Source organism: Puccinia triticina, chromosome 14A, assembly GCF_026914185.1.
Source record: "Puccinia triticina chromosome 14A, complete sequence".
Classification (NCBI taxonomy): Eukaryota; Fungi; Basidiomycota; class Pucciniomycetes; order Pucciniales; family Pucciniaceae; genus Puccinia; species Puccinia triticina.
Window position 1 is genome coordinate 3,997,873 of NC_070571.1, and position 26,852 is coordinate 4,024,724.

Sequence of the window (26,852 nt, forward strand, 5' to 3'; positions counted from 1 at the left end):
ACTGAAGAGGCTGCCGCTGGCGCCTCAACAGCCTCAACACCAATATTCCATCATAAGGCTCCGTGGTACTACACCAAATTGTGGCTTCTTGATGGATCTGAAGGTCGCTGAAATTCAGTTATTTGATAATCCTTGTCAATTTAGCTAAAATAAAATGCACAAATTTTTGCTCTGAAACGGTCATACATATCTCATCAATCCGATTGGGCCTGTTATCTTTCATCATTGTCTGTGCTAACCAGGCAATGGTGATTGTTCTCAAGAGGAAAATTGAAACAACCAGGATGACAGAGATCCAAAGCTCATTTTTGAGCTGGTTGTGTTGCCATGCTACCTTGTTGGCAACCAGCTTCAGGCCAACAAAATTCTCAGTGTCAGCTGGCTACTATGTCAGAGCCACCGTGACATAATGTCAAAAGCAAACATGAAATATTATTACGTAAGAAAGATACACTAGTACTGCTATTACTTATAATTAGACATATAAAACCTGGAATATTATTCCATATTCTGAATCTAAGCCTAATTTGACCTAGGGTGCCTCACTTCAAGGTACCCTTAATTGTTATTCCTTCCTTGTGTAAATTGACTTCAAAGTTTAAAAGGTGCACCACGTCCCTTGTGAATGCACCTGGATGCTTATATACATAAGCACATATGCTTTTACCCCAGCTTCAGTGATGAAACTGAGGTGTTGTAGTTTAGAAGATAGTAATATTGTTGTGTGGCGCATCCAAGCCCGCGTGCTCTGTAGTTTAAGGAGTGCTGTTTCATGAGGTTGTCCCCCCAGGGGCTCCAGTTTTGTCCTACCCCCTCCCTGGGAGCCCACTAATCAATTGATTAGGGCCTTCCTGGACTACTCTAACAACCGGCCCACTTTTGCTTGTTACTGCGGCACAGCTGGAGGTTCATCCATAAAGCCTTTGGGCCTTTGAGTATTTCAACTTGTGCCTGTGTTTATTTGTTGTAACTTTGTAAAAAAACACCCCAAAACTTAGATCCAGGAGTCTAGGATTCTGTGGATTTAAGAAAGTGGGATTCAACAACAAAATAGTTTTTTTTTTCCTTTTTGTGCCTTTCTTGCCTGGATAGGGGTTATAGATATCAATTATTCATTTTAATCTAGCACATTTCTGGATGGAAAAACCAAAACTGGGAATGTGCTTTGTGGTCATTTTTTCCCCAGAAATGCTATCATGCATAGTAGTCCTGTTGACTCTACGGGCTGGCAGATAACATTTCATTGAAATGGTAGGTTTGAAGACCTCATTCAAGATCAAGTTGATTCTAATTAATTAATCAACAGGCAATGTTGGTTTTGTGACAAATGCATTGAAATGGAGTCAAGAGAGGTGAGCCTAGCACCATATTTCAACTATGCACTATCACACATGGGTTTTGCCAATTCCTACCAACTTCTGATCATTCAAGAACATATTTTTTCCCCTTAGGAATCTATTTTGGTTCATGCAGGTCTATTTAAATATTCCCCTGGTCAATGTAACAATAGGAGGGTTCTAGAGGCCATTTTTATCACATTTTATCACTGAAATTTTGGCAAGCTTTCAATCATCAGAGTTAGTTTATTTAGATGAATCTGAAGAGTTTGAAAAATTGCAAAATTTGAATGCTAAATGGGATAAAAACAGCTTTAAAAATCTGATGTCAACCAGGCTAATGTAAGATTCATTTACAGTTTTAAATTGTGCATAAGAAGACTTTGTTGTGAACCATAAGATCACTTTGGGTATAGGAATGAGAAGGAGGCCTGGACATTTTCCCTGTTCTTTGCAGCGGCAAAGCCGCCTTGGCCTCTAGTTGCACTAATGCTACACTAAAAGTTAGCCAAATTCTGCTATATTATGTCACAATAATGCTAAGGTTAGTGTGCTTGCCCACCATTGGGAGTGTTTAGAATTTTGGTTCCCAGAAAGTTGTTTGTCTTTGTTGTCAACTTCCAGACAAGTTCAGGGCGCAGGTTTATCACAGAGACATTGTGAAAGTATGCAAGATTAAAAATACTAAGCCCTGCAGTCAAGCATATCAAAGTTTGGGTTGAACTGTATTGTTTTATCTTACACCCAGTCTGAGATGAGCGGCGGTGAAGCCGCCTTTAAATTCTAGTGATGTGAAAGGCCCATCTGAATTGGCATATCACCCTAAAAAAGGCAGGTATCATCTAGAGTTGAGCCAAAAAAGGATGAAAACAGGGTGAAAATATGAGTCACATCAAGCTTGGAGGTGTGTGGTACCAGATTTCAGCCAGGCATCCTGGCTTCTTAACCCATATAATATAAGCTTGTGATTTGTGTTTGTGTGTGTCTTTTTTCAATGTCTCCATGCAAATGCATGTGAGCTGTTTTCCACTTTGCCAATGTCACCTTTTTGTGCGCGTACATTGGGGTGACAGGTCACCAGAGGGGCCTTTAACAGCTCCATGACAAGTACAAACTGTCCAGAAAGCCATTAAAGCCACAGCTAGTCACATTTATGTTGGGTGAAACTCCTTGCACATTGACAAATTGATCAACAGAAATTCACCATAAATGATTGATCATTGGGCATTGAGTAACTATCATTTCATTATAGGTTGTAATTAAGTTATCCTTAGAGAATTAAATGGTTCTATACAACATTGCACAAGGTCCTGTGACAATTCTGCATCACTTCTGACACACTTCCCATTGACTTCTGAAGAATTTACAAATCATTTCCTAATCCACATCTGACTCACATCCAACCCAGAAAAACACAAAATTAGACTCTGGCACTCTATGGAGAGTGCATCAAAGTCTCCTCTGGTGCATGGTATTGAATTGTGATATATCAAAAAAACAATACAATATGTAGTATTGGCCAATACGGGTATATTATTGTGTTGTTTCACTATTTGTAAAATGTACTTGGTACATGTCAGGTACTGTGACATGTACTCTGAAGCTGAAATACATGGCCAAATCATATAAATCATTGGCTCTGACAAACTCCATTGCATCAAGAGAAGTGAAACAAGCTTCATGATAAATCAGTTTTCAATCACTTGGGGATGATTCTAGCCCTCAAGCTGACATCAATTTGGAAGGTACATAAAATTTTCCCTGGAAAAGAAAGAAACTCATTGGGGCTGAGTCCTGACCCATCATTCCCTTGATTAAAGTACTGAATTCTTTTATTTGTCAATATCGTTCACATATCATCCAGGACCACAGCTTGGCCCTCCCATCAAATATCTACAACTCATTGGCCATTGCTGATCCTTGAATAGAAAATACATATATTCAACATGCAACATCATTTCTGCTTTTTACTCATGGCATTAGTATACTGTCTTGATGTCAAGATAATTTCCTGTGGATTGGCAAGAAAGAATGCCTTTACCAATGGGGCCCAGTAAGATATAGATCTGGAGCTCTCTCTTGGTACGAGTGGTAGGAAGCAACCTGTGGAAGGCAAGGTGAGATTTTGGAAACAGACCAAGCTGAAAATAGCCGCACTGATTCAGAATTGTATTCATTTAACATGCATAGATTTCACCACCCAAAGAAACTGAAAAGGAGAGCAATAAAACTGGCAGGATAGCTCTTAATCAATTTCCACTTGGTCCAGAGCAAGTTTCCAGTCAAAAAAGGGCTGCAAAAATTGAAAATGAGGCATCCAATCCCCCAAAGCGCTGGTGTGGACCATCAGGTGCCCCTCAGAAAATCATACATTGGTCTTTGGTTCATCCTGAAGGTGGAAGCAAGCAGGTCTCCTTGCATCCTATGAGAGTCACCCCGTCCATGAAAATTTCAACAGGAGAACAGCTTGGTAAATATTTTGATCATCAGCATCCATGGGATGAGGGTCTCCTTGCTAATCAAAGAAATACCCAAACACCACATCTTGGGTGCAATGATTTTGAGCATGTTGCACATCCAATCCAGGCTGAAACAAGCCAAAGAATTACTCCTCAGCTCATGAAATACACTGATCATTTCAAGCTCCATTACCCACCAGGACTGTTGGCAGGCCAAGGGGAAGTTACATCATCAACTGGCAGGCAAGAAACTAATTACAAGATTGATAATGCCAGCAACCTGTCTGAACAACTCAGAAGATACTACTCCTGTCAAATACTAGAGTGGCACCCAGATAAAATAAATGAAATAGCTGCTTTAGCCACTTGTTCCATGGTCTACAAATTTTTGGATAAGGCTCACTATAGAATAAAGCAGATGAATGAATCACACTCAATCCTCCTTCCGTTCATTTATAAATTGGTGATCAGAAAATCCACAAAACACAATTGGAGAAGCATAATGGATGTGTGGAACACATTCTGGAAAATAAAATCAAGTGTGCAAGGGGATATTGACATACTGAAGAAATATATTTGGATTGCAGACCTTATCTCAGAAGCAACCCTGCCTGAAATATATCAGGGTACTCCAAGGAATTTAAATCACAATGGAAATCTATTTTACAGGAATGATATGTTGGATCCCAAGTTGAAAATCATCCGGCGGCTCTCAGACGGTAGAATTCCTCAGGTTTTTACCAAGAACCACAGGAAGTGGGTGTTTGAACTATCTAGCATGTTTGAGGAAGATTCTCTCAAGCAACAGGCACCTCCAACACAGAATCAACTCCATGAAAATGTCTTAACAAACTTGGAAGAAAAAGCGCAACTCATTTCTTCTGCAATGGACCAACTCAAATTCACAGTCAATTCGCCAAAGGAAATTCAATTGCTCCTCATAATTGCAAATAAAATATTCCTAAACAGTGACATAACACCCCATGTGAAGAAGCTTGCAGCCAAAGGTTCAGATATCCTTAGAAATCTTCAAGAAAACAACTTTGGGCCAGATGCAACTTCTGAATCATTTTCCAGATTACCCTTGCATTTAAAGTTATATTCTATGAACCATCTCCGTAAAAACCTGCATTTGGTTCCAAAAGAAGCAATATCTTTGCCAAAATTCATCAATAAATACTTTCATGAAATTTATCCTAGTGAAGTCAATATTCTTTTCTTATCAAAACCAATCACAAATCCCTAACTGCTTCAGTGAGTGGTTGCACCATCATTAAATTATGGAGCATTTCTGAATATTTGTCTTTTTATCAGGCCTTCATGCTTTAGGGAAGCTTCACTTCTCATATCATCACTCTTACATATTCTCATTTGAATATCATTTCATTTATGTCATCACTACCATTTATTTATTTTCTCTACCGTTTATTTCTAAAATTTAATTCCATAGAAATGGCTTCATTGTATGCTTGCTTCTGGATATCACATAAGGTTACATGCACATGTTCTCTTTCTGCTAGTTGTAGAGTATTTGCATATTTTTCAATTCTCCGTTGAGATGATGTTCTTATATGTCATAAATTTCAACGCTAGAACACAATCTATCCAAGTTCTAGTGTTGATTTGGCAGAGATCTTAATTTAGGAGTTAGAGGGGCATCTAGAGCTCTCTAAATGCCCATGGGAAGTCCTCCATTGTTAGCAAAGTGCTACCAGTTCACTTATGCACCAACACTTGCTGTTTTCCATAATTTGTTTGCTCTGCAGCCAAATTGGCTTGAACATGTCAGCAATATCTCCCAGACTATAACTGCATACTTGCATGAGGGGAATAACCTCTCAGACATCCTAATTTGTGACCACCAGAAAACAGTGGGTCAGCTACGCTAACATCAGGGTTACTTTAACATACATAGCACAGCAGAAAAGCTCTAGAAACCCAGCTAAGATGATGTTAGCTGTTACTTTAGCGCCAAAGCTCAAACATTGGGAAGCGCAGCGTTGGCTACACTGTGCTCCACCGCTGTTTAGCGTGTTTTCCTGCTAAGATTTGCGTAGCACAGCGGACTGTGAGTGCAGAAACGCTAAGGCCTGAGTATTCTTATCTTGCAGCCGCTAGGCTAAATATTCTTGGCCAAATAGTGTGCCTTGGCGTAGCAACCAGTGTTGCACCAGGTCCTCCAGCAAACCCTTCCAACCACACAACCTGCCAACCTGCATAATAAGTTGTGTCCACCCAGAGGTGTGAGGTTAGAGAGGGTTGGCTGTCCATACAAAGGCTTGTTTGTCTCTTCTTGTTTCACAGCGTGTGCAACACCATAACCACGTATGGGTGTTGCAGACTCTGAGACCCGTGAATCCATAGTGGCTGTGCAAATTCCCCAGCACCAGCCAGGAAAAAATCTGCATTCTCTGGAACAATGTGGAGGCACAACAGCAGGCATGTAGTTCTGACTGATCTGCATATCTACTGGTGCCGATTGAGCAGCTTTCAAAGCAATCAGATTATCCAGCCCGTCTTGACGCCCCTCAACGCCTCCCGAGCCCGCCTTGCAAACCTCACTCACAAAGAACCAAAAAAAGCAAAGGTATTTCCATTGACATGAACACACACACACACAAGAAGGTCAAGTGAGTATGTGTGCGTGAGGAAGAAGACACAAAAAACAGAAAGAATTCTGCGACGGGAAAGCGGACGGAGCGCTGATCTGATCACAAGCGAGAGAGTGTGTGGAAGGGGGGGCGGGCGGGGATTTTAACCAAGCATGTGACGTAAATCATGTAAGACGGGGTGGGGGGAAAGAAGTGTTACTCTTTCTTGCCGGTGTCGACGGCTGCGGCGTCGGCAGTGGATGCCGATCCGAGGGCGCCGAAGCCGGCGGAGAACGGATGGGTGACGGCAGGCTTGGCAAGGTCGGCGGGCTGAGAGGGGTTATTGAAGCCAGCAGACGAGCGATGGTTCTGTTTGAGATGGTAGTTGGGGTTGTAGTTTGGATGGTGGGCCTTGATTTGGCCTTGCTGCTGCTGGTAGTGTTGGTGGTGGTGGTGATGGCTGTTGTTGTTGTTGTTGTTGTTGTTGTTGCTGTTGTTATTGTTGCTATTGTAGGGGTTCTGTTGGATGTTCTGGGCAATCGTCGTCATGCTAACTGCAACGTTCGACGAGAGACAGTCGGCGTTGAGCTTGTAGACCAGGTGGCAGTTCAAGGGCAGCTGCAAGACTGTTTGGAGTGCCAATCTGAAGACAACGGTGTTAGTGGGATGAGGGAAGGGGCTGAGTGTGTGGAGGAGGACTGAACTTGACTTGTTTGGCCATCTTGCCGTCGCCGCCGACGTCGGGAGCGCCGGTTCTATGCCAGACGGCCAGGATGTCCTCGTCTCTTCTGATGCTGAGCACGGCCCCACAGATCTCCTTGTGTTCGCGGGCGGGCGATTCGTTGTCGTCGGAGAGGCTGTCCGGGTTCGCGATGAGCTTCTCGAGCCCGCCGCCGACGAGACTGAAGATCAGCGTCTCCCAGAGCCGGTTCGCCAGCCCCTTCTTCAGCCGTATCGTCCACTTCCCCCCTCCTACGTTCAGCGGGTCCTCCCATGCAGGCTTGATCGGATCCACAAAGATGTGCAGGTCCGAGATCGGGAGGTGGTTCGAGGGCCGCTTTATGTGCAAATACAGTGAATAAAACGTCTCCACCTATCCGAAAAAAAAAAAAAAACAGCGGGCGTGGTCAATCGGAGCTATAAGTCTAGGAGCAGAGGGACTGGTCACACGCACAGTGTCGCAGGAGCCTAACCGTCTCATCGCTTTCCCGTACTCTTCCTCTGAGATTTTTTTGGACGGGGGACGGTGCAAGAGCCAGAAGACCCATTTGGATCTGAGCTTATGTTGGGCGAGCGAGCTGTCGAGGGTGGGATGGGCCGGATCTGACGCATGCTCCGACTGCTCCTCTATCTCATTCTCATCCGAATCATCTTTGAGTGCGCCCGTTGCTCTTGAGATCGGACTGTTCGTCGCCGACGTGATGGCTGCCAACGAATTGAACGATCCTAATTTTCTTGGACGGTTTGCTGGACTATTTTGAACTGCAAAAACAACAGAGGGAAATGTCAGTCCATAATTTGATCGTTTCCTTGTTTCTCGGAAATGCTTACAGGTATGGTTTCCGGTAGATTGTTGTTGGGCGAGTTGATGGAAGGGTTTTTTGAGGTTGGATAGGTTATTACTATTGCTGTTGAAGATGCCGGGGGAGGGGGGCTGAGAGTGATCACCAACTCTGCCGAAGGTCTGGAAGGAAGATTTGCCGAATCCTAGCGAGTTAGGTGAGGCGGGGGACTGGGAGATGGAGTTTGGGAATACGCCGAGGGTGGGGGTGTTTCGCTTGGAGTGGAGAGGGTTGGCGGAGGAGGCCGAGTTGGGGTTGCTGAGGAGGGCGTTTTGCGAGTTGGCGGTCGTGAGACTGGGTTTCTTGGGGAGATGGGCGCTGGTATGGTTGTCGGCGGGGCTATTCTTGGGCTGTCCGTTGGATGATGAGGATGAGAGTCGGTTGAGGTTCGATGCTGAAGACATTCTTTCTCTTTTGGGGCGGTCAACTGGGTCTTTCTTTTCTGGAGGCTGGCCGTTGTGGAGTTTTCTGAGAAAATATTTGGTCAGGGGGGGTGACGAAACCCCGAGCTTAGCTAAGCAGACCCCGGGCTGCGACAAGCAGCAACCATAGCGGAGCAGCCCGCGGCGGGGGTTCCGGTCCAGACACCGCAGATCCGAGGGAATCCGGACACTCTGAGGACAGGATCCGCCTTCGCCGCTGGGCTGGGCAGATCCGGAATCCTTGCCGGATAGTGAAAAGCGGTCCAAAAGGGAAATCCGATGCGGGTAAACCGCGGAAACGGGGAATACCCGTCAAGCCCGCATGCATGAATCAGCAAGCCCAACCGCGGTCTGACGTGGGAGCAGACGTGGGGCCAACCTTCCTGCCCCTGCCTTGAAATTTTGGTGTGCTCCACAGCGGGATGACTCGGCACCCGCAGACTCAGTTGGTGCAACCCACGTGGTTCCCACGTGCGTAGCCCGCGGTCGGACAGGCAACCACCAACGGTGGCCTGCCGTAGGTGTCCAACGCGGGCCTCTCGTGCGTGCCCTGGGGGGGAGGGGATTGGCAAAAAAGGACTTGAACCCACGACCTCACTCAACCCACAAGTCAACACAAACACTAACATCATGCAGACACCACTAATTGATAACAATAGGCGCCACAAATCAAGCCAGAACCACATTTTCCCAAGTATCCTCAGAGTTTTAGACCTTGCAAATTTGACAAGTCTTTTTCCTTACATGGAAAGAGGCACAAAAAAACATGGTTTTTTTGTCTTCCTGGATTGGCCCATTATTGTGGGCCCACCCAGAGAATGATGTGGGCCCACAAGCTTTGGTTGGCTGGGGTCAAACTTAGCTAACTCCCTCAATTGGAGGTGCGTGGGGGCTGTTGCAAAGCAACCCTGCAAAGGAGGGACTCACACTCAACCTTGCAAAAGAGTAGGCAGCAGACGTCTGTTTTCAGTATTTTTTTTGTCCCTCCGTGGAAGCTACACAAGGACAGCTGGGGCCAAGTTAGCTGCTCCATAAGATGACAAAGAATCATGGCTCTGCTGGGTTTTTTTTTTTGTAACAATTGAACTTGATTTTTTTAAAAATGTGTAAGAGCTGCTAAGCTTTGACAGGTGTCAAAAGTATTGCTTTAACCAAGGGCTGTTGGAACAATGCACTCCAAAAACCCATGACTTCCTTTTTGTTTGATTTGGGATTCAAGAGAGGTTTTGGAGGGATCTGTAAACCCCACCTCCAGTGTGGTTTCACAAGGACTATCAGATGATTAGAAAAGCCTCTGGTACTTAGTCTCACCTCTCTTCTCTCCTAGTCCAGTAGAGATCTTGCACCCTTCTCTCTACTGGCTAGGTAACCTTTCCCTTTCTATTCTCTCTCTTTCCTCTAGTTGTACTTACAGAGATCTTGGACCCTTCTCTCTACTGGCTAGCCCCCTGAAATCCAGTACACATTGGAAATAGAAAGCTCCAAAGGCTCTGGCCTTGTCCCACTTGCCCGTTTCCTTGCTGTCCCCAGTGAGGGTCTACTGGGACCTTACAGGATCCAACTTCAAGAAGGTGGTAGGTGGAAGTGCTGATGTAGGCAGAAAAAAATGTCTACTCAGAATTTTGATAGCCTGTACCTGAGTCAAGATATAAAGAGTTGAAAATTTTGAGAGTTTTCCCCAGCAAAATGGGATTTCTGCTGCCTACTGTTTTGCAAGGTTGGGTGTAATTCCTGTCAGGATTCAGGTTTGAACTCAAACCAGAGGAAGCGCAAGGAGCACAACCCTAAACCCGCAAGGGGCAAGGTGAGCCCGTGTGACCTTCAGGTCCATGCATATGCATGTGAATCCCAGGCAGAGGACTAAGGTTTAGCTGTTGCCTCTGCTCCTTCCCCTTCAGCCACGTCAGCAAACAACAACGTGTCCAAGAGACCCAAGCAAACCAAATCACCTTCAATGTAACCAGGAATGCTGGGATTGAAGGGTCTCCTCTTGCAGTTGACCCATAAATTGGGAATACTGGGACCAACCATGGAGATGGAAGGCTTAGGCTTCCCTAGGATTGGAACTAAAGGGAAAACCCCTAAATGATCAGCTTCTGAATTCTTGGGGTTCAATTCATATTATTTACATGTGAATGAAGTTGTTCATTGTTTTCAATTTCTATTCTTAGAGAATGAAATGGTTCAATACAACATTGCACAAGTTCCTGTAACAATTCTGCATCAATCCTGACACGCTTCTCATGAAGAATTTGTAAATCATTTCCTAATCCACATCTGACTCATATCCAACCCAGAAAAACATAAAATTAGACTCTGGCACTCTCTGGAGAGTGAGTCAAAGTCTCCCCTGGTGTACACACCTAGGGATGGCAAAAGGGTACCTGCCTGCACTGACAGGTACCCGCAGACCAGTAGCGGGTGTCCAGTCTGAGTGAACTTTGAGGCAGGTACCCGCACCCGTGTCAGGTACCTGCGGTCAAAATGCCTCCCATACAGGCTAGGGATGGCCCTGGGTAATAGTTGGTGGGTACCCGGCGCCTGTAGGCAGGTACCTGTCTGTTTTTGCAGGTACCCGTTGGTGGGTGCCAGGTGCGGGTATGGGTGTCAAGAATTAGTGAAATTTTGTGGGGGTACCCACACCCGCAACAGGTACCCGTGTGCCATATTCCATCCCTATACACATCAGGGTTCAATGACTACATGGACAGATGTGGATCAGACTTCATAACAGGATTGGAGACAGACTACAACATGGAGGATTCAGATGTTGATGATATTTGATCTAGAAGAGGCTTAAGAATATAATTTGATGGAAGTGAAAAACTTCAAAGAACTAAGAGTTGTTTTCCTTATCAGACTATGTAACATAAGATATGTACAATAGATAGATTTATAAAGAAAATAAAAAGGTACCTAAGAGCTGGAACAGAGCCGCTGTCTACTTTTAGGTTGAGTCTGACTCTGAGATAAAGTGAGAAAAGGATAGCATTGGCTGTTGATGGTCTGCGGCCTGTCATGGTCAACAGCCATCATCATCTAACTTTCCTTTCTTGTTCTCTCCTGAAGGTTTGTTTGAGCCTTACTTGTATTGGTTTTTTGACCTGAGTGACTTTTTACTTTGTGTTGGCTATACGGCTGAGTAGAAATGCAACACAATCTACAAGATGAATGTTGCATCAGCTGCTGTTGTTTTATTCTAGCCTCTTCTTTCTTTGAACATGAATCACTTACCAATATTTCTTCCTGCTCTTTGAGTGGTATCAGGGTGTTTGCTCCGTCTTTTTTTGACGGTTCTGTCTAAGATAACTGAATAGAGTGTTGGCATCTATCTGTTCATCTTTCCATGAGTCTCTGCGACCGCTTAACTTTAGCGCTTGCTGAGATTCTCTTGATGAGCAATCTTGGGCCGGAATTTTCCGTAAGCCTAATCTTGCTGCTCGCGTGCGTCGGACCTGTTTACATCAGAAGATGATTTCAGTTTCACAACTCCTGCAGCGCGGGTTTGGACTGCGGAAATGGTTTGCTTTTGCTTACCAGATTCCACAGCTAATTCAGTTCCTGGCGTCTTCCTCAATTTATGAGTTAGGCGCTGTTCCCCTAAGCTGGTATTCTCACAGGAAGGAGGGGTTTTATCATTTTAGGGATGAGTGGAGACAGAATTCCAACAAAAGGTTGTGTACCTGCATTACACATCTTATTGACACCAATGTGCACCACCCCCCTGGTTGCTGAGGCATCAAGCTGCTTAGCTGACCAGGTAAGGCCAGATAGGACAAGTACAGCTTCTGTTAGACCAGATGAAATAATATGCCCAGGATCTTGAGGGAGCCATACAATCACCAACTTATAACAGCTGGGCTGGAATCAGCACTTGAATTGTGGATGAATTCCTGTCAAGATCTGTGGCAATGTTGTAACAGCTGTGCTGCTTTTAGCGCAGGGAAGCTGTTAGCGCAGCGGTTTTTTGTCCCGCCGCGCGCAGCGGCCAGACCGCTGGGCTAACCCCTTTTTGTTTTCCCTGGGAAAAAAAGATGATTTTAGCGCACTAAAAAAAGCGGCCACGTAGCGCTGAACCGCTGCGCTTCAGCGGTAGCTCAGCAGTTTGAAAAAGAAGAAAAAGAATGTTTAAATCATGTTAAATGTTGAGTATATTACTCAGGTTTTGTTTCTGGTTTCTGCTTCTCCCATGTCTTTCATCTTTCACATACATGTCACCAGTTGTATGTAGTTCATCTGAGGCAGCGGGTGTGGAAGGACCCTTTCATCATCCTTCCACAACCCTCAAACACCGCCCACATCGTGCCCGCTGTCCTCAGGTCTGTTTCTTCTTCTTTTCTCTCTTCTATCTCTCTTCTCTCTTTCTTTCCTTGTTTGTTTTTCTTCTCAGTCTGATGAAATCTGTCATCCTTCCACAACCCTTGAACACCGCCAACATCGTGCCCGCTGTCCTCAGCCCAGTTCAGCTCATCATTGAAAGAGGTTTAAAATACAATAAACTTCCGCTATCCGCTAAATTAGCGGATAGCGCAGCGGATTTCCGCTTCTGCTGCGCTATTGCTAATTGCCCTGGGTGGGTAGCGGTCAACCGTTGCGCGTAGCGAGTAGCGCAGCGGTTTTTTTAACAGCTTCTGCTACATGCCTCTGGGACGTAGCGGTGTGACCGCTGCGCTGCACTAAATGACCGCTTTTTTTAGCGCCGCACAGCGGTTACAAGATTGTCTGTGGGCCTCCCAGAAGTGATAAGCTAGATTTTGCTGCAAAAATTTAGACTTTTCAGGTCTAAACTGACATCCACGGGGGTCCCAGATTGCACGGGAAGTCCTCCAATCCCTTCTATCAATTAGCTCATGCGTCTTTGTCACCTTTAAAAAACACGTTTTTTCCCTGCGGATGATCACATATGTGAGATATGCATTGTAAGCTTTTGTAAGGCTCTTACAGTGATCAAACAACAAGATGTATTTCAAGAGCAAGAAAATTGAGAGCTACCTAGCTGAGCAGTTGTACAAGCCACATAGATAGACAGTCTGGAGAATCAAAAATAACAACAACATACAACTATAGATAAAAACGACGGGATATGTACGTGTATATATATGAGCGCCGAAGATATGCATAACAACAAGCAAGCGGATATATACTGAGATTGAATGCAAGAGAAGATACACTGGGTCCCGAACGCTACACCCCCTCTAGATTTTTTTGGGGGTCGAAGAAAGAGGGAAGCAACGGTTCGAAAGGCCCAAGGGATAAGGTACATATTTACAAAACGATGCCGACCGACTGATCGGAATCAAAGAGATCAAGCGGGGGGTTGATTAGAGGCGGGGGAAAGCGATTAGTTAGATTGTCGTTGGGTTTCCGGTTGAACAGGAGGGCGGCTTGATTCTGAATCGGTTTCATTTGCCGTAGCCTCCAGGTTGGTAGACGGCAGGCGGGGGTGGTGCGGGCACGTATGGCGACATCATCGGCGGGTTGTATCCCGGTTGTCTGTTATGTCCATGCAGTACGTTCCCGAAAGATGAACGCAATAAAACAAAAAGGGAAAACAAACGGATTTTGCTTTTATTAGCTTTTTCATGCTGCGATATTAGGGTTGATGAAGACTCTTACGTTTGAAATGATGGTGGAGGAAATGTGCTGGCGATGAGAGGCTGGAAGGTGCCTAGTTCAGCCTGCCAACCTGGATAAGGAGTTCAGATTAGACGACAAACGCCTAACGGATACAGTCTCGCTTTTGTCGCTTATCTTCAAGTGGAAGATCACAGAAGGCTAAACTCAACTGCAAATGTGGCAAGACCAAACCTCCTTATTCTTGAATGGGAACAGCGGAAGGAAGCAGATCTGTAAACGAGGAGGAACAAGACATAGATACGTCAGGCAAGTGCGCGCGTGGAATTTGTCTATGTATGTTGCCAGGTGACGTTGATTTGTAGACGAACCTCGAGCCAGCGCTGGCTTTTAGCTTGGAATACGCTGCCGTTGTTGCATCGGGGACAGATCCTGGCTTGACCATCGCCACCGGAAGGACTGACTTTCGTCGGGCATCCTACCCTTTTTTTCCCGATATCATGATGGAACAAAAAGATCCGAAAAGAACACACTTCAGTAACCCTCTTGTAAGCTCCTGTGGCTTGCCTTACTCCACAAAAACCACCTCACCACAATCGTCATAAAAAGGTCTGGCTGAAATCGGGAACTTACGATAGACAGATACAACATTCATCGCACATCTTCGGCCTCGATTTCTGATAGTTTCAAGCACGAAGTTCGATGCAATAAGTATTTGACTGCAGATGTATGCGCGTTTCTTCTTCGTCTAGTTCTTCTTGTTACCAGCTGATTTCTGCGGGCAAGCGCTTGCGGGAAGTGGGTTGATGGCTTTTATGCGAGGATGGCGAATGGCCGGGGGATGGCTGGAAGAGCTTGGCGATGGGTTTCCGAATGCCTGCTTTTGTAAGCCGAAGCAACGGTTGATAGGCAATGGCTTGGCTTGTGGAATCTCCAAAGCTAGATGTTTGGTATCGCCAGTCCGACCTGGGTGCTGGGAAAATACTTTCAATCGGATATCGCGGGCGATTATCGTGTGCTTGGGTGTAATTTCCACTGCAATGCTGATAAAAAGGAATACAACCGCGAACGCCCACTGCCGCAAGCCAACTGGAAGAAGGTACACGAGAGCCACAGAGCTGCCGGAAATGGGTAGATTCGGGGAAACTTGTCAGGGCGGAGCTGCGCTTGCTCAACAAGACAAGAAGACACTGCCACAGCCACTGGGACATGTAAAAAAATGTCTATGTATGTGCATAATTTATTTATGTATGTATATAGACCGGCTGGATGGATGATCACAGCTGATCACGGGATAAATTTGGCTGCCAAGTCCAAGTTTACGTCGCTTGAGTTCCGAAACTTAAATCGTTGAGCGACAGCTGACCGGTGACCGAGTTCGCTTGCGTCCTCTTGCGTTACGCCTGTCCGGGCCCCGGCCGACATAAATGCATGCCGTGAGTCGGCCTTGGCCCGCGATCCGGCCACCACGAAATGCCACATCAGTCGACGCCAAGAGCATCCCCTTATGGGGGGATCCGTGGCAACGAGGCTGCCGACCTCCTGGCCAAGGAAGCAACGAATAGGAACAAGAGCCCGGACCGACAACTACACCATAATGCATGCAAACTCACAAGATATCTCAAATCTCAAATCACGACACCCTCTCGGAAGGAGCTGAAGAAACGGATTTCCGATCTCCCAATCTTGCAGTCGGCACTGATCAATCAACTCCGATCGGGCCATGCGCCCCTCAACGCCTACCTTTTTAAAGTCAAACGAAGACTGGACCCCATCTGCCCCTTCTGCGAAGGCCGAGAAACTACCAATCACTTCCTCGACCTATGCCCAGCATATCGAAAACCTCGGAGGGAACTTATTCGGAAAGCCAGATCAAAGAAGCTCAAGGTTGACTCAAACAGACCTCATCTTCTACTCCATCTTTCAAAGGCGCATAGCCTGATTTTTGAATTCATCAGGAAGACAGGCCGGTTTCATTTCTTGGATTGATCCTATGCACGCTCTTGTAGTTTCACTTTTTATGTATTTTCTCCTTTTTTCTCTCTCTTTCTTCTTTCTTTCACCTCTCTCTGATTAGCTATCCTGTTACCGTGTACTCTCCTGAGTTTAACAATCTCTTTATGTTAATTCCTCTTTCCCTCTTCCCTACTTGTAAGTAGTCAGATACTTGAATATTCATAGTGTGCAATGCTCAAGGCGAAATTACACTTAAAAAAAAAAAAAAAAAAAAAAAAAGAGCATCCCCGGAGTCGCTCCTCAATTGACGCGCAAGCGGATGAGAGCGCTGCTGTAGCGCAAAACTGGAAATGCCCTTGTCCAGCTTCAAATCGTGCTGTCATAAGTCTTCGATGTGACCATGAGAACGCCGAGGTCAGCTATGTGACACATTGTGCTCTTAACAAATGTGTTTGACAAGAGACCGGGTATATGCCAAAGGATGTATGTAAACTGGTTTTGGGAAGCCGCTGGGGCAGGAGCACAGTCGAACTACGATCCAATTTCTGACATTCTCAATAAATAATAAAAATATGTAATATTCATGCCAACTCAACAAATAAAACCACACAGCAAAACTTGGTCCCTCAACGCCAGTACCTTTCAGACAACGTCATGGCGGTCTAAAAGGGTGAAAGTAAAAGCCCACAGCCCGTAGTGAAGGCTTCACAGTGCAAGCAAGATGAGGGTCCAACTCATTGAAGCACCGCAACCGCTGCACTGCAAGCAAGCGGTAAAATAGCGCAGCGCAGAAGCCATCCGCTTTTGTTGGTGCCAAAACGCGATAGCGGCAGCGGCCAGACGCTGTTTTCAGCGCCAGCGCAGCAATTTTTTTTGCTGTAAATTAGCGCAGCAGAAGCGGCGTAGCGGTTGGCGGCGCTTTTCTATTCTGTTGGCGGCTTTTTGCTGCGCAAAGCGTTTATAGCCCAGAGTGCTGCTGTGCTTTTCTCCGCTGAGTCGCTGTTTTCTGAAAATAGCAATGGGAGCGCAGAGCACCGCTGCCCTTTTGTGCGCTGAAGAGCGGGTGATTATCACCACTAGGGTTTAAGGGCGGCTCCGCCGCCCCGTGACCATTACTGCCATGTCAACTGCACACGTTATGTAAAAAGTTCCGACGGAATCGCATATCATTACGGGAACAGTTCTACAAAAGTTGAAGCAAGTCGCGGGTTCATGACCCTTGGTGAAGCCGAGTCCACTACTAAGTAATACCACACTAAAAAGGTTGATGGTACCTCAATTCCAAATTCCCAGCATAAAATTGAGAGAAAAATTTAATATTCCACAATAAAGGTCTAATTTAAGACATATCTATTAACTACATTGAGGAGATCTTTTGATGTTCCAATTTGGAAAATAGCCAACTTCTCCGGAGAAGTCACTCGTGACAAGGCTACATACAATTGACCATGAGAAAAAACCTGAGACTTCAATAAAAGTACTACATTATTCAATGTTTGGCCCTGGCTCTTATTAATAGTCATTGAGAAACATGCTACTACGGGGAACTGATTGCGGTAGACAGAGATCTTAGCCTGGGCCTCCCCCTTGTATCGCAGTGTTATCTTTGTTAATGTAACTTCTTTTCCTCTGTGAGACCCCGTCAAAATCTTCGCGCCCATCGTCCACTTTGTTAAGTGCGTCACCATCATTCGAGTACTGTTGCACAAGCCTTGCGGAATATTCAAGTTCCGTAACAACATTACAGGCATTCCAATTGCTAAGGATAAGTGGTGTTGAGGAAAGGCAGGGAAATCCAGTTTATTCAGACTTTCTTCTGGCAAGGAGTCCAAGGCTTAGAAATATCTCACAACAATGTGTATGGAGCGTCCGATTTCCCCAGCGATGTATCCATAAAAAAGGACCACATTCCTAATGAGTAGGCCACTCTTAATGCCGGCGTTGACACCGGGCCCAAAGTGTAATATGAAGCGCGGGCCATGCTGCATCGTGGAAAGAGTATCAGCAAAGAAGATTACGCCTGTAGGTAATTATTTTGTTGTCTCACAGGGCCAGTAGCCGGCAAAAAAGCTCGGATCTTGTTTCCTATATTGTCAATGCACAAGCAACCAGCAATGCTTGGGCGGACATAGGTTGAGTAGAGGGCATCAGGAGTAATAGCCCAGCAATCAACCTCCGCAATTATTTTGACAAAAATTGAAGTTTTGGTAATAGATGTTAGGTTGAGGGTGCCATTGAAAGAAAGCCAGGAGCTCCCAAAAATAGGATTCTTGGTGGATCGGCGAAGGAGAATTTTGTAGAGAGGATCACATATGTGTGAAGACGGCGTTGAAGATATAGGTCCTGCTGGGGAATAGAGATAGGTAATGAATTCATCTTGGGTAGGGATGTGTTGTAGTTGGGAAAGCGGTATGGAAGCGCTGACTGTTGGGAAAGCCATCTGGTCAACGTGGATGAAGAGAATAAGTTGTGGCATGAGTATCAGGTGTTTTATGGATGTTTGAGAAATAATATTTGGCCGTGGGGAGTGGTTTGCTGTGGGCAATGAATAGCTCAACAGTCCCATAAAAGACAAAGTCAATGTGGGCCGCCGGCAAAAGGGGGAAAAGGAAAAAATGTAGGGAGTAGATTATTACACTCCTCATGATTAAGGGACCACGCCCACAGTCTCATCTTCCCGGGTTTCGCAACCGTCCTCAAAATGGCAATACACGAAGGAACTTGATATCCCGGGACCCGGTCTCAGTATCCCGGAATTGGTGATATATGAGGGAATTAGTGATTTGCAGCAAACAGCGATACGGCCGAGAGCGGCATATGATTACACAAGGTGCCGAAGTCGGCATAACAACGAATGAAGCAAGGACCAATAGCGGTGAGAGGAAGAGATCAGGCCGAGGGTCTGACCTTAAGCAGAAGGCAAGGAGCGGCTTCCTGATCCGGAGGCTTCACAACCAGAAATAGGAGGGAAAAATAAAAAAGCATTGATGAGATGAGGATTTGGGCCACAGTATAAAAAAGCACGGCTTGTAGACAATTTAAGGTCATCGCTTGGCTCCTGCTCGGCGCCAATTGCTTAAGGAGCCAAGCGATCCAGGACAATCGTGACCTGTAGTTTATTGCAAAGTGGGGGGGGGGGCGGAATGCTGCCTTTTTTTTTTTGGTGTGAGCGTCGGTCCGCTTAATGTTAAACCATTAATTCCGCCCAGAACCCACAAAAAAAGTCTCTCTTGATCCCAGGATTTATTCCTACCCAGCTATTTCAGCGGAATTACAGCTTTTCAGACCTCAGAGCAGGGAATTGAATTAAAACACTAGGTGGGTGGTGGGGAGCTACAGACTAAGAGTGTGTGTTGAGGAGAGATCTGTGAGGTGTGAAACCTGCGTCGAGCACGGTGCTCACAGAACAATCAGCAAAAAGCGCAGCAAGCCACTCGCTTTTAAAAGCGCGTGCAAAGCGGGGACGAAACCGCTGCGCGCAGCCTGCTAGTTAGCCTTACGACTGTTGTCATCCAAAATGGCACATTGATATGATCTCAAATCAACTACCATCGTGCAGGTGTCTACCTTGCCAAGATTGAAATTGGTCTCAGGATATTGTGTGCACTCTGATTGAAACACAAGGGTCTCATGAGGTCATTTCCAGTTGGAAGTGCTATCCCTACAGGTTGGGGTGTTCCCTGGGAATCATGACAGCCTTTTCATGATTTTTAAAAGCTTGGTTGTACTGTTGAATCTTGATCAAAAGGACCACCTTGGTTTAGGAACCTTTTCTCTTCCCCTCCCCTTGAAGTTTCTGGCTAACTCGTTCAAAATTACTTCAGTTTATCCAGTGAAGATTGGAGTGGTTGCTTTTCCCTTCCTTTTCCTCTGCAAGCATGCATGATGTACACACTTCTTGATTTTGCAAGCAGCTGATTGAGGGGTTAGGTTTGATCATCACTGGAGATTGCATCTTTGCAAAAATGTATATTTTTATCGAGAAGTTAAGACGTCAATAAACGATGGTCGTTGCTGGACAGACTATGGGTGTGATAGAGAAGCTATTTACAAGTGATTGTAGACCGCTATTGGTTAAGCTGAAGATCATGCCGCTGTTGTGAAAATGATTGTATGAAGGGGATGAACTGGTAGGCAGGTGATTTCAATGCGCGGGAGCCGGCACTGACGCTGGCTGGACATACACCACTCCAGGTTGTGGCTGCACGGAGTAGATCTGAGCGGGAGGCGACGTCAATACGACGGTCGGGTTTGGGGGTGGTGGGGGAGGCGGGGTCACTACGACCGGTGGGGGAGGCGGGGTCACTACGACCGGTGGGGGAGGAGGCGTCACTACGACTGGTGGTTGAGTAACTTGCACGATTTGTGGTGGGGGAGGCGGGGGAGGATTGGGCTTGGGCGGGTCCGGTTTCTTGTGTAGGTCTTCGCACTTGTCTTGAAGCTCTTGCGTGTGCACAAAAAGGAATGGACTGAGTTGAAGGAATCGCGAAGCAATTCGTCGGGATGTCAGTCCTGGATGATAGGCTCGATGTTTGGATGCCGGAGGTAGGCAAGGAACAAATGAGAAGTTAAGGATCATACTAACCTTTCACAGACCACATGACAACATGCGTCATCTCCAGATAGACATCGTTCTCCCTTACGCAAAGATACGCAGGCTGAAGGACACGTAACGTTTGTGTCGGTGAAAAAGAATTATTTTGATCAGATGACTTCTCATTTGAGAGGGGGGGGGGGGGGCGGTAATTGAGGAGCACGAACTACAAACTTACTATATATAACGTTTCGTTTGGCCAGGGGCGCTGGATGTGCAGATACAGCGTTGAGCGCTACGAGTGATATGAAAATAGCAACGAAAGATAATCTGAACATTGTGGGTTCGATGTAATGAGTAACTGTGAAATGATGGTCGCTGATGGGGGTGGGAGGACGAGCCAGAGCCGAGCGGAAGTCATGAACATTTTAATAGGATGTTGCCACTGCCCGAACAGGCCCGAACAGAAACTACAGGTTGACGATGGCACGTGAGCCCTTGACTGATGAAACATCTTCACCATCCGACCTGGGTGGGAATAAATTGTGACCAGAGTATGTATCGGCGGCAGGGTCGTATCAAGAAGTCGAATTCCACCTGGATGTTTCAAGAATGCTTCTGCGCAATATACAGGAAACTGCTGACCGGTCTTGAGCCTGCCAGGGTCCATCACCGCCTCCCTCTGACCGAATACGTGTAGATACGTGTGTATCTTGGCAGAGAAGAATGGAATGTGAACCGCGGCGGAGGGTGAAGCCGATATGTGTTTCATGGCCGTGCGGTCGTCTCAGGTCGTCTCCTGTCGTTTCTCGAGTCTGCACCTGCTGTATTCTTCCAACGAACAAAGAACAACAAGCGTAGCTGAAGCATACCCTCGCCCGCCGGAGGCGCCTTGCATGAGGTCTGAAGGGGCAACCCCTGAGATAGAGACCCTGAAGGGCTCTCATTGGCTTGGCGTAGCTCGGGCTCAATGGATGTCCCCCGTGCTAGCAAACGACACTCGACAAGCAGAAGCACGATTTTCGGCGGCTGGAGGTCCAGACGGATCGGCAGGCGCTCAGCGGGCTCTTTCTGTAAACTGGCCTCCTCCTCCTCCACCAGAGATCGGTCGGGCAGATGATGAGCGGGCGACAGATGGAAGCCCGGGTGAGGTGGTCGAGGGCGAGGATCTGGGCGAGGATGGCGCGGTGGGTCCCGGGTGACGGTCTTCGTTTCCTAGGGCGGGGAGACGGGGGAAGGGGCGGGTTTGGAAGCGGAGCAGGTCGTGGAGGGCGCGCAAAAGGAGGGTGATGATGGACGGGGACCGAGAGGGGCAAACACTTCCACCGGCGGAGACACTGTGTTATCCCTGGCCAGATCCATGGATGAGGGCGGGGTGGATGACATGGGGGAAGAAGACGGAGGGGTGGGGGGCAGGAAGAGCCTAGAGGGCCAGCTTCGCGTCCTGCCGTCGCCGGAAACGCCGCTCGGCTTGCACATCCGGCAACACTTCTCCGGCACGCCGTCCAGCGTAAAGCTGTCCGGCTCCACCGGGCCCCGGTCCATCCTTTGTACCCCCATCACCATCCTTATCCGCTTATCCGCTTCTCCAGGCTGTTGTGCCCTAGGTCACAGTTGTACTCGGCTGCTGCTCAGCCAGCTGGATGAGAGTACATCAGTCTCCTCCGGACTCCATCAGGAGCAATACTTACTACCCTCGTCTGCGACATACAATGGAGAGGCTGTCTCATCTCCCTCGTGCTGCCGCGTCGATCCAAAACCGTCCGGTAAGTGCACTACAGGGTAGGCCCTTTGGAGGTCCTTTATACCCGGTCACCAGGCACTTGACCAATCTTCCCCGGGCGTGATAAGCACTGAAAAAATCTCTCAAGAATGAGATCATCAAGGACTATTCTCTAGTGGTGTGTGATGGTCGGAGCTTCTCTGTATGTTTGCAAAACATTAGATTTTTGTAGAGAATGAAGAACGTCAATGAATGATAATTGTCGATGTGCTAGAACAGCTATTTACAAGTACTCGCGGATCTCTTTCAGTTTAAGCTCAAGATCATGCTTCTCCTATGAAAATGTGTTGATGGAGTGGATGAAGATAATGGACAGGCGATTTCAGTGCGCTTGAGCAGGCACTTGGGCCGGCTGGGCGTACACGACTGCGGGTTGAGGCTGCACCAAGTAGGCTGTAGGAGGAGGAGGCGCCGTCACTACGATGGTCTGCGGTGGGTTTACTGGGGGTGGGGTTTTGGCCCGTTTCGGCTTGTGGTGCAGTGCGTCGCACTTGTCTTTGAGCGCTATCCACCACGAATGACGCATCGGACTAAAGTTGAAGGGATGGCAAAAAAGTTCAATGGGATATCAGTCCGGAGTATTGTAGGCACGATGTTCGGTAGAAGAAGGCAAGGATGAAATGCGTTTGCAAGACTGACTGGCTACAGACCACATGGCAGCAGGCGTTGTCTCCATGAAGGCAGCGCCGCTTCTGATGGAAGCTTGCACAGACTTGAGGCACGTTTGTGTCGGTGAGCAAGAAGTGATTTGATCAGGCATCAGAGTGTTTGGGGGGAGGGGACTTACCATGCCAAGTACTGCCTCGTTTGGCCAAGGCGTGAGGTTCTTCTTGACTTGCGTATACAGCATTGAGCGCTACGAGTGAGAGGAAGATAGCAACAAGAGATAATCTGAGCATTGCGGCTTGGATATGAGTGACTGTGGATTAGTGCTGGTGGTTGGGAGCAGTGATGGACCTTTTAAACCTTTTTTAAGATATCTTGCCACTGCCCGAACAGGCCCAAACCGATGGGACGCGAGCCCACGCCAGACGAAACGTCTTCGAAATTCAACCTGCATGGAAATTGCCGGGGAGGCTCGTTCGGATTGTTTCTGGATGCCCCGAAGAAGCCGATACATATTGTAAATGTTTCATGGCCGCCCTTTGTACGTCTCGTGCCTTGGACAAAGAGCGGGGCTGGAGCACACCCGTGCCCGGCGGAGGCTTCTGGCAGCTCCTTTGAGGCTCTTCCTGAGCCAGAGGATTTGTGAAGCCCAAGCTCATTAGGTCTGCCCTCAGCGCGATCTTCACGCCATAGCTTGCGTGGACGGGGCCATGTGGCCCGGCGGCCCCTCCCAGACAAGGCATGGTTGATGCCATCAACCATGCTGATGAGCAATCCGGGTAGAAGCCGGCAGAAGAATCCACGAGGAAAAAAGCCAAACGCGTCTCGAGTAAAGACTTCCCCTCTGCAAGGAGACAGTAGTACCGCATATGTACATATCCCAAAAAGCGTGCTTTCTGGCTCTGCCTACCGTACTCTTCAGCCTCCCCTGCTGTGCCCTCTGGTTGTCGGCGCCACCGCACCCGCGCACTTTGTCTGAAAATGTGGGTTGGCGCGCACCCACAGAGAGACTAATTTTGTCAGGAGCTGGGAAAGAGTTTAAACCAAGTCCCAGGACCATCAATAATGAAATTTGAATCACTGATGGCCCTGGGAATCAAAGTTCAGAGTATTCAACTCAAGTGGAAAGTAAAGAGTGAGGGCTAACTGAGACTCGCCGAAGCTTGATGAGGCTGTCATCCTTACTTGTCTCTTTGTAGGTGGTCTTCAACCAACACTGGGTCGCTACGCTACGCTACGCTATTTCAGCGCTACGCATTAGCGTAGCGGCAGAAAGCGCCCATCTATTTTGCATAGCGTTAGCGCGCTGTTAGCGCCGCTACGCTGCGCTAATTTTCAGCGGCGCTAACAGCGCGCCAATTCTTTGTTAGCGTTAGCGCGCCGCTACAGTCGCTACGCTACGCTGCGCTGCGCTACAGCGCTTTTAGCGGAAAAAAGCGCTTTTTTCCCGCTAAAGGCGCTGTAGCGCAGCGTAGCGCGCGCTCTTTTGCGCCCTGCATGTGTAGCGTTAGCGCAATTGCGCGCATCTGCGCTAACGCTACGCTATCAGCTAAAATAGCTGCGCACCGCGTGCGCGTAGCGTTAGCGCATATGCGTGCAATTGCGCTAACGCTACGCTAAAAAATAGCACATTTGCACTGCGCTATGCTACGCTAACCGCTATGGTTAGCGTAGTGACCCAGTGTTGCTTCAACCTTCTGCTTGTTTATTCTTTCAACAAGCCAAATCTGCTTTAATCCGCCAACTAGAACCTTGCCTGCTGCACTCAATTGGTCAAAGCCGTCTGTTTCCCATGGGCCAAAATGGGCTGGCTTCCTGATGTCCAATCTCCAAAATGTGTGATACAGACATTTACTCCAGGTTTGAGCCGTTCAAACAACACTTTTGAAAAAAGAGAAGCTGAGAAAGCAAAAAAACTGGAAAAGAAAACTCCTAGTATGAAAACATGAACCTATATCACCAGGAAAAAAAATATTGACACTTGATGGCAAGTGACATGATGCAGCTTTGGTTTCTGCTCCAGAGCTTCTACAGCGCTGCTCCAATTCTGCTCCTCCAGCACTTGTAGAGCTTGCAGAACTGCACCAGAGCATTCAATGTGGCACAGTCAGCTGATCCTAAATTTTTCCCAGGAACAGCTGATGCTCATCAAAAGCTGAGCAGTAGGCATTGACTGAGCCTGGGCCAAAGCTGAGCATTGGCTGAGCCTTGGCCACATCTGAGCATTGGCTATTCCCAGCCTGATACAAAGCCAAGTGTCAGCTGGAGCAAGAATATTCCAAATTTGTGCATCAGCTTAGCCAACAATGGCCCAAAGCTGGGCATCATCTTGGAAAAGACTTGTGCAGAGCTGAGGATAGAGATGTCACTTTGCACCTGGGTACCTGCCTCAAATTTCCAGGATTCTGGACACCCGCACCCGCACCCGGCACTCGTTGACGGGTACCTGGATGCAAAAGGCAGGTACCCGCGGGTACCTGCAGCCATCCCTCTCAATGACCGGTGTAAGACTCAAAAGGTGTTGTGAGACCCTTTTGCTGAATGGCGAAAGGTATGGATGAGGTGCAAGCTCTGCCTTTCTATATATCAGAAAACAAGACCACCAAGGTAAGCTTGGCAATTTATTTTGTGATAGGATATGTTCAAAGATGAGATATATAAGAGGATTGTTGTCGATGTCCAAGGTTGATGGGGTTACTGATGTATGAGATAGGTGATGGTGACTTGATGTCTCGAGTGGGGCTTGAACCTAGGTCCTTGGCCTGGGGGTATATAAGTTCAGAAAGTGAGGAGTGATGAGGGTGAGAGGGAGCTAAGCTCAACCAGGAGTGGAACCGGGGACTGGTTACTGGTCAAAGGTGTGTGACTGAGTGGTGATATAAATTTCAAATAAAGTGTGAAAGGTATGTGAAACTGAGTGGTGATATGAACTGATAACTGTGATATGGATAGAGGATAATATGAGTGATGATAAGTGAGTAGGGAATATAGACTCCGGATGGCATGAGGATCTGAGGGGGAATGTCCCCTGATGGGATGAGGAGAAAACAACTGGCAGGCAGAGGCCTCCTTATATAGACAATGATGAGGGGATTTAGCTCCAGGGGAGCAGCTTTGAGGGAATTTGGCTGGTGAGAAAGTAAAACTGAGGGAATTTAGCTAGTCTATCTACAATGTGTCCCTTTGATATGCAAACAGGATCATATATATTCATACAAGGATTTTCCAAGACCATAGGTATGCAAATGAGAAACAAACATATGCAAAGAGAAAATAGGAGGTGAGGACTGATAAAAGGAAGGAAGAAAATTAATTCATGTGCCGTATGCATTATGCCAAGTATGGTAGCCAAGAGTTGAGTCTGTGTGTGAACCCACTCGGACTGGTGCGTGAAAGGGGTGATTTGTGTATCTTCTGATCCGGTAGAGATATGAGGGTGGTTTCAGTGGGTGACTAGGGGTTATTTTGGTCCTAGATTCCATTTCTGCTTTCCATTTGGCTGTATCTTGAGGCGTTTTGTGAGTACACATAAAATTTTGAATTTTCCTCCTACAAACACAGGAATAATGACCACATCCTCCCCCAACTTATTGACTGTCCCCAGTCAATTATGACTTATGACTGTGTTTGATTTTATATGATGGAGAGCTTTGATCCAAAAAGATGATGAAATCATGCTTTGACTTGAGTGTTGATTGAGCAGTGATCCTCCGCAGACGCGGGATTTTGTTTGAGGGTTGAGGTATAAATTTGGTTGAGTGTGTGTTTTGAACCCATGATCTGATAGTTTTTGTGTTTTTCAGAGAGTGGGACTTAAACCCAAGTTCTATTACTGAGAGAGGTTGGTTTTACTGGGGATTTGAACTGCAGTCTGCTTGCGCAAAAAGTTGGGTTCATGAGTAGGGGTTGAACCGGCGTTCTGGCTGAGGTTTTAATTCTTGTTTGTTGGCGGGAATTGAAACCAGGTATGAGGTTGTAGCCTCCCAGGGGTTTTGTGGTTGGTTGGTGTGCGTGGAGTCCGCTTTGCG

General features: G+C 46.9%; 7 protein-coding genes across 7 annotated transcripts; 2 read left to right on the forward strand and 5 right to left on the reverse strand.

The window, feature by feature from the left end:
* Nucleotides 1-6,603: 6,603 nt before the first annotated feature.
* PtA15_14A370 (uncharacterized protein) lies at nucleotides 6,604-8,353 on the reverse strand (the record flags this gene model as incomplete). The annotated part of the gene is made up of 4 exons (XM_053163079.1): nucleotides 6,604-7,030; nucleotides 7,092-7,480; nucleotides 7,562-7,869; nucleotides 7,939-8,353. The coding sequence occupies 4 exons, from the start codon at nucleotides 8,351-8,353 to the stop codon at nucleotides 6,604-6,606; spliced, it is 1,539 nt and encodes a 512-aa protein (XP_053027041.1).
* A 5,420-nt stretch (nucleotides 8,354-13,773) lies between these two features.
* Nucleotides 13,774-14,607, reverse strand: PtA15_14A371 (uncharacterized protein; the record flags this gene model as incomplete). Its single annotated transcript, XM_053163080.1, has 5 exons — nucleotides 13,774-13,864; nucleotides 13,988-14,057; nucleotides 14,158-14,218; nucleotides 14,317-14,428; nucleotides 14,579-14,607. 5 exons carry the CDS (start codon nucleotides 14,605-14,607, stop codon nucleotides 13,774-13,776), a joined length of 363 nt encoding a protein of 120 aa, XP_053027042.1.
* Nucleotides 14,608-14,706: 99 nt separating this feature from the next.
* On the reverse strand, nucleotides 14,707-15,156 carry PtA15_14A372 (uncharacterized protein; the record flags this gene model as incomplete). Its single annotated transcript, XM_053163081.1, has 1 exon — nucleotides 14,707-15,156. One exon carries the CDS (start codon nucleotides 15,154-15,156, stop codon nucleotides 14,707-14,709), a length of 450 nt encoding a protein of 149 aa, XP_053027043.1.
* Nucleotides 15,157-15,418: 262 nt separating this feature from the next.
* On the forward strand, nucleotides 15,419-15,954 carry PtA15_14A373 (uncharacterized protein; the record flags this gene model as incomplete). Its single annotated transcript, XM_053163082.1, has 2 exons — nucleotides 15,419-15,832; nucleotides 15,904-15,954. The coding sequence occupies 2 exons, from the start codon at nucleotides 15,419-15,421 to the stop codon at nucleotides 15,952-15,954; spliced, it is 465 nt and encodes a 154-aa protein (XP_053027044.1).
* Nucleotides 15,955-19,968: 4,014 nt separating this feature from the next.
* On the reverse strand, nucleotides 19,969-20,773 carry PtA15_14A374 (uncharacterized protein; the record flags this gene model as incomplete). The annotated part of the gene is made up of 3 exons (XM_053163083.1): nucleotides 19,969-20,413; nucleotides 20,487-20,559; nucleotides 20,674-20,773. The coding sequence occupies 3 exons, from the start codon at nucleotides 20,771-20,773 to the stop codon at nucleotides 19,969-19,971; spliced, it is 618 nt and encodes a 205-aa protein (XP_053027045.1).
* A 432-nt stretch (nucleotides 20,774-21,205) lies between these two features.
* Nucleotides 21,206-22,262, forward strand: PtA15_14A375 (uncharacterized protein; the record flags this gene model as incomplete). Its single annotated transcript, XM_053163084.1, has 3 exons — nucleotides 21,206-21,622; nucleotides 21,655-21,974; nucleotides 22,217-22,262. 3 exons carry the CDS (start codon nucleotides 21,206-21,208, stop codon nucleotides 22,260-22,262), a joined length of 783 nt encoding a protein of 260 aa, XP_053027046.1.
* Nucleotides 22,263-22,540: 278 nt separating this feature from the next.
* PtA15_14A376 (uncharacterized protein) lies at nucleotides 22,541-23,338 on the reverse strand (the record flags this gene model as incomplete). Its single annotated transcript, XM_053163085.1, has 4 exons — nucleotides 22,541-22,748; nucleotides 22,858-22,930; nucleotides 23,006-23,074; nucleotides 23,176-23,338. The coding sequence occupies 4 exons, from the start codon at nucleotides 23,336-23,338 to the stop codon at nucleotides 22,541-22,543; spliced, it is 513 nt and encodes a 170-aa protein (XP_053027047.1).
* Nucleotides 23,339-26,852: the final 3,514 nt, after the last annotated feature.